This window comes from Zerene cesonia, unplaced genomic scaffold (assembly GCF_012273895.1).
Source record: "Zerene cesonia ecotype Mississippi unplaced genomic scaffold, Zerene_cesonia_1.1 Zces_u012, whole genome shotgun sequence".
In the NCBI taxonomy this organism is placed as follows: Eukaryota; Metazoa; Arthropoda; class Insecta; order Lepidoptera; family Pieridae; genus Zerene; species Zerene cesonia.
Genome location: NW_024045142.1, coordinates 28,937 through 35,812, shown reverse-complemented (window position 1 = coordinate 35,812; position 6,876 = coordinate 28,937). Strand labels below are relative to the sequence as shown.

The window sequence follows — 6,876 nt, the reverse complement described above, 5'->3', positions numbered from 1 at the left end:
ACCCTTAGATTCATAAATGTAAAATATTTTTAGTATTGGCATGATAATAACTTATGTAATAACTTAAGACAGAAGGTCCTTTTAGGAGTTACTGAATAGATTGGACCAACTTGGTATTACTTGGAATTTGGGTTGCTTGGAAGAAATTGCTATTGAGCAATACAGCCGCCCTTTGCACGACATTTCTTATTATTTATTGTTATTTTATTGTTTGTTGTGTGTGCAATGAAGGATATTTCATTTCATATTACATGGACTTCACAACTGTTTACGGCAGAGAGACTGCTGTGAGATTTTGGTTTGGGGATGTTTTTCATTAACATTTTGTTATTAACGACATACTTAGATTTATAGAAGTAAGCAATAATGTATTCAAACTGTTAAATACTCAGTAGTTACACTAATATCAGTATTCAGTATCAGTATCATGTTAATCAGTCTATTTATTGGAAGCATTTATAAAAATTCAGAAAATTATTTTACAATAAATATGTCAGTTATTTCTACGCAGTTTGACTATATTATAGCTATTATTATATTTTTATTGTATGAAAACCATCTGTTAGGAAATAAAAGAGTTAATAATACATTGATTTACATATTTTAACAATTTGTTAAGGTTTATACTCGAGCCAAAAAATAAAATATGTAATTGTTATATTAATAAACTAGCTGCGCCCCGCGGTTTCACCCGCGTAAGTCTGTATCTCGTAGGAATATCGGGATAAAAAGTTGCCTATATGTTATTCCAGTTGTCCAGCTGTCTATGTATCAAATTTCATTGCAATCGGTCCACCAGTTTTTACGTGAAAGAGCAACAAACACACACACACACACACACACACACACACACACACATCCTTACAAACTTTCGCATTTATAATATTAGTAGGAAGTAGGAAGGATTACTATACGCCAGCTTTCTGCCCGCGACTAAGCTCGCCGTTGTAATAGTAATAAGATAGTCAATCCCAAGGTTTTCCCCACACAGTTTTCGTTCCAGTGAGTTCTGGGATCATAACTATATCAAGCAAACTGACAAACAAACTCTTCAGCTTATATATCAAAAGTAAAAGTTTGGATATATCTATAACCTTAATGGAGTAAGAACTAGGTTGAATAACTTTAAAATACCACTTTTTTCATCATCGCCATCATATCACATCACATCATCATCACAAAATAAAATGCTCTGTTAATTATATATTTACAAGATGGCCGACAAAACAAAATGGGGCCAGTTTTTGACGTGAGAACGTCTTAAATTAGGTTGCGGCTCGGAGGCACTCATGAAAAATTGTAACGCCCGGTAACGTTACGATGAGTCACCGAACTATGATCGATCCGCTGCGCGCGCAGCACTAGAGAATTAGGCGCATTGAATCGGCGCGTGCTTGTGTCTCTGTCTCTGTCTTTTTAGTAAACAAAATATATTTTCTATAGTTAAAATTTGTGCAATTCTTATTTTCGTTCAATTCCTTGTTCCTATTGTGCAATTTAATAATATTCATATCAATAAATATTCTACCGAGAAAAAGACGTTGTCACGTAAAATCTTCGCCCGTAAAACCGACTTTACAGGCAACCATTTTTTTATTTAAAGAAGAAAGTAAGAAGAAAAAGTATTTAAATGTCTTATCATTGAATCATTGATCGCCTTTTCCAGGTTATCAGCGGCATAACGCTAGGTGATGATATCCTACGCAACGACTTCGATGGTCCAGCAGCTGACGGTTCATATAGATGGGCTCTGCAAACTGGTATTTATTTTAAACCAATTGCTAACAATTTTTTGAGTTCTTGTCGATATGCGTAAAGCGGGCTATTGAACGAAGCAGAGGCAAACAAAGACCACAATTCTAAGCGATTCAACTAAGAATAAGATGAATTTAGCGCAATTTTATGACATAATGTGCGTTTGTTTAAACGTTTATAATTCAGATTAAGCAATGAAACTATTGAATTTAAATCATTATATAGTATGAAAGCTTTCTCTGTCGCTATTTCCCTTAAATCTTTAAAACTACGCAACGGATTTTGATGGAGTTTTTTTTTAATAGATAGAGTGATTCAAGAGGAAGGTTTATATGTATAACATCTATTAAACCACTCCAAATTTAACGCGTGCGAAGCCCCGGGCAAAAGCTAGTTATAGATATTCCAATTTCTTATTGGTTCATGTAATATGTACAAATCAATTTTTACTTTTCTCAGTGAAATATTAACTTTTAAGTTTGATGTTAACTGATGTGAAACAGTGAATAATAGCTGTTTGCCCCGGTTACGCCCGGGGTGATCCCAAATACAAAAACTATTTGTTATTTGATTAAGATGAAGTTTCTAATAAAATAATGTTTTTATCAGTTTAGCGGGATTTGAGTTAAAAAGTTAAATAATAGTTTTAGCTGAAACACAACGCACTTTCAAATTGTCAGAATTTACCTAAATTTAAATAGAGGGAGGCACCAGCTTTTAATATGCTAAAACAATGATAATCAAAATTGATTCGTCCAGACGATAGTAATCCTGAGGTAAAGAATAATAAATGCAGTCTATATGATAGTATCCTCTTTTTTTTTTAATCGGTTAAAAAAACAGATGTTTCCTCGTTGAAAAATGCTTATTTATTGTCACAAAAAAGTGTCCGTTGGGAAATATTATAATTCTAAGACTTGTAGGTGCGGCCGCTGCGTTATTGCCGTGTATTCCATTGCATCACTATGAGATTAGATATGGTGTTAATTGATTTAATTTGTGTTCATAGATGAGTGAAGGCTTTATTTATTACTAGCTTTCCGCCCGCGAGTACGCCCGCGTGGTTTTCGGTTATATCGCGCGATATAGTAAGAAGTAGCCTACAGTCCTTCCCAAAGTCTAGACCTAATACCGAACCGTCTAGAAAGTATGGTATATGGCTTGATAATAACTAACTTTTATCTAGTTGAGTATAAATGAAGACCAATTATTTTATATCATGCTCAATTTTATTTCACTTCCTAAACTATTCGCGAATCCATCCGAAGAAACACAAAAAGGTTTATTTCAGCGCAGCCGTTTAGTAGCAGGAGCTCAGTGACAAACACATGCGCAGACGCAATATATTTTTAGAAATAATATAATTTGAGAGCACATAGATGGAATTTTTGAAATATTTAGTCCGGGGAACTCTGCTATGTTTACATGCGGTGGTCATCTCTTACCATCAGCTCACTACCAGCTAGTTGCCCGCTCTTACATACAAAAAATGATGATTCCTAAATGTTTCAATTGCAGAAGGAGGTATCTACCACGAGCAGAGAGGCTCCCTTCAGCCCAGTGCGTCCGGGGAGCCTGCGCTGGTGGTTGAGGGACAATACCAGTACACCGCGCCTGATGGACAGGTATATATAAACTATTCGCTGTCCGCCCCGGGTTCGCCCGTGGTACATACATAAGCTATATCACTCAGTGAAGTTGTAGCCTTCTAATGATCAAAGAATTTTTCAAATCGGTCCAGAGGTTTTTGCGTGAAAACGTTACAAACATAATAAAATGCAAAAATAAAAAAATACGGAGGTTTCTTTATGACATTAATGTAGATTAGTGTAGACTGCGAGCTGCATCACAGGGCTCCTCTCGTGTGTCCGGGTAACAAGTAGCTTATGTGTTCTTATCTACCTTTGTACAGAATTTCATATATATACGATCAGCTGTTTTGCGTAACGGGTAACATACATCCAAAGAATATAAGTAGGCACTAATATGCATATTAATACCTCGTAGGTATCTTTGTTACGAAAATTTAAAAATCAAGGTTAAGCCACGATTGGCACGGTCATATATTGGATGGGTGATAACACTTACACGGTAACAAGTCTTGCAGACACGCGAGACTTACTCGTAAATGACGGATTTTTAATATAGTTTGTTTCTAACCGACCAAAGACTTAGACACCATTTTAGACTCCATTTTAAACCACTTAAAACTGACCGAATAAATTCAAACTTCGAATATAATACAATAATATCCTGAGTTTATCTTTTTCACGTGATTAGGATTAAATTATTTCCTTGTGTGTTGTTTAATTTTTGTACTACATCTATTTATTTTCAACTATCGAGTATTTATTTTAATTCTATTGTTTCTTACCCCAGGTAATACACGTGTTGTATCGAGCCGACGAGTATGGTTTCCATCCAATCGGAAAGCACATTCCGTCCTCACTAGATTCACAGCCGCGTCATTTTTAGCAATGGCAACTGTTTAGCTGCAATCCAAATGTCATTTACATCATTATACCGTATAGATAGATAAATTATGAAGAAAACTGGCCGCGCCGCGCGGTTTGAAAGAAAGAAAGAAAGAAAAACATTTATTTGACACAGACATACACACACACAACAGATCAAACAGAAAAAACAGAAGCATACAATAAAAAACAAATATATAAGAGGAAAAAAATAGATAAAAATAAAAATTTACACTTAACAATTATGTGTGGCTGCGTGTGCCAAAAAGGGATGCCACTCAGGAAACCTGAGGCTTAACGCCTCAGCTCTGATTTTCAGTGGCACCCTTTCGACATCTGGATTCATCTGTGGACGAAGCCCCGGGCAATAGCAAGTAATTATGTATACTCATATAGTTAGCTTATCTGTTATTCTCAATTCTAATGTATTAGCTATATTATGGTAAAGTTTCATTAAAAACTATTCAGCAGTATTTATGTGAAAGAGTAACAAATAAACATCAGAATAAGGCAAGAGCTATAGAAATACTTGCTGTTGCACACGGGTGAAACCGCGCGGCGCAGTTAGCTATAATAAAAGAAATAACATTGTTAAATTTACAAATAATTTATGTAAGAAAAAATTGTCTCCAACATTGATAACATTATCGTGGTTAATTGTCCAATCTAATTGCTAATTAGAAATAAGATAAAAATTGCAAAAGAATAGCATATTTTTAAATTAAAATCAGTTTTCCGTTACAACGCGTTTTCCCTAGTTAAAACTAGTTGTAACTAAACGCAATTCTTGCAACGAGTTCTACCGAAGGGAATACGCATTAAAAGCTATAATTAAATAACTGAGGTTTCAAAATGGGGTTATACGAGAACGTATATAATTGGAAGGAAAGATAAACACAATTTACTATCATTGTTAAATAATATTAAGCGTTTTGTTTATTTTTTATATTAAAGAATTAAATTTGGACCGTGTTTTTAATTTTTATCTCTTTTTAAACGCGACGTACACTCTCGAATGTGCATTAATCACTTTTTAAATATCCTTGGTATTGATGGGCGTGAAACAGGCGACGAATTCAAAGCTACATATTTAAAGTTTTTAAAGAACGTTACAATTTAACGTTGACTAATTTATATGAATCAATTTTACATAGATTATATCAGAATATATTGTTTGTTGTCATTTTTTTCTTTGCTTTTTTTTACGCGGATATGCTGCCACAAATTTACTTAATCACAGGTAACATACCTAAATTTCAAATACTATCGAAATAAATAAAAATGTAAATCAGCGCCATCTATGTTGGAATAGCATGCTTTACTTGAATTAAATTATATACTTGAGATTTTATACTCAACAACATCGCTTATAATTAAAAAAATAAAAGCATATTTCATATATTTCGAACATAAATAACTGCTATTTTTAAAACCTCAAGATGAATAATTTCAATTTCAATAATTGAAAGGGGCTAAATCCGGAAATTGGATGTTTTTCATCTACATAATTTTAGCGAGATATGTACAAAGTAGTTTTAGAAATGTATTTAAACACAGAAACCAAAAACTATTTGATTTAATTTAGTGAAACACTCCCTTTAAATATTCAATTACAAGATTCATTTAAATTCAAGCGTCTTTATTTTTGCAAACATTCAATTTAAATTATTGAATTAGATATTTATTCGTGTTATAACGGGCATCTCAGTTGGTGGTGCGCACGATAATAAGCGATTAGTGTCAGATCCATCCATAAAGAAGTGGACTGGGAAAGGTGAGGAGAAATACTTTAATAAATTAAGGTAACCCGTCGAATTCTGTACATTCAAGATAGTTCCTAAAATAAAAGGTTGCCTGGAAGAGATTGCTGTCTAACAATAATCAATCTTTTGTACGAAATATCTTTGTGTCATTATTTTGTATAAGGTTTTTTTCTGTTTTGTACAATAAATAAATAAATAAAAGGACAAGGACTCGTCTGATGGTATACAAGTCGTTGTCAGCAATTATGCTGTATGTCAGCAAACTATATTTATTTGTGATCGTAATGTTTCAACATGATACCTATTACAATAATGCTTATCGCTCCATTAAGGCGGTCGATACGACTTCGCCAGTGGACCATTAGTCGATGGCACAGGTAAAGCACTACCACAGATAACAAAATATTACCATACTAGGTACATACTACTATCTACATATCGTTGATCTGATTTAGAGATCGAATCAAATAGCATGTAAATCAGCGTCATCTGTTTTGAAAAGCTTAAATTTTGGACGCTGGTTGAGGTAAAACATTTGGGTTATCTTATGAAATAACAGATGGCGTTGTATAAAATATAAATACTTTTGCATTTAGTATCTCGGATTATCACGAATCAAAAAAGTACACGAATTGCTCGTAAAACATGAGATTTATAAAGATTCTCTTTTCCAATTTTTTAATTCAATAATTTGATATATTTAGGTCAATTGAAAGTACACAATGTTACATGAAAGTAGGTTCTTAAACTCTCAATTAAACCTAAATGTACCTAATATAGGTCTCTAGTTGAATATACGTAGTATAAGTATTATGTATCTGTGGTAGAATCATTTCAAGTATTAAAGAGCTAATGCAGACATGCGTAATAATATAGTTTGATTT

At 33.4% G+C, this 6,876-nt stretch overlaps 1 protein-coding gene across 2 annotated transcripts in view; it reads left to right on the top strand.

Moving 5' to 3' along the window:
* Nucleotides 1-6,876, top strand: part of LOC119839348 (endocuticle structural glycoprotein SgAbd-1-like) — a 29,364-nt gene that overhangs the window by 11,286 nt on the left and 11,202 nt on the right. Inside the window, exons 2-4 of one of the 2 annotated variants that reach the window (XM_038365606.1) lie at nt 1,667-1,760; nt 3,274-3,380; nt 4,135-4,320. In XM_038365606.1, coding sequence (XP_038221534.1) covers nt 1,667-1,760; nt 3,274-3,380; nt 4,135-4,230 — 297 coding nt within the window. In that variant the 3' untranslated portion in view covers nt 4,231-4,320. Of the gene's footprint in view, nt 1-1,666; nt 1,761-3,273; nt 3,381-4,134; nt 4,321-6,876 lie in introns of those variants that run through there. The other variant, XM_038365607.1, reaches the window with a different exon arrangement.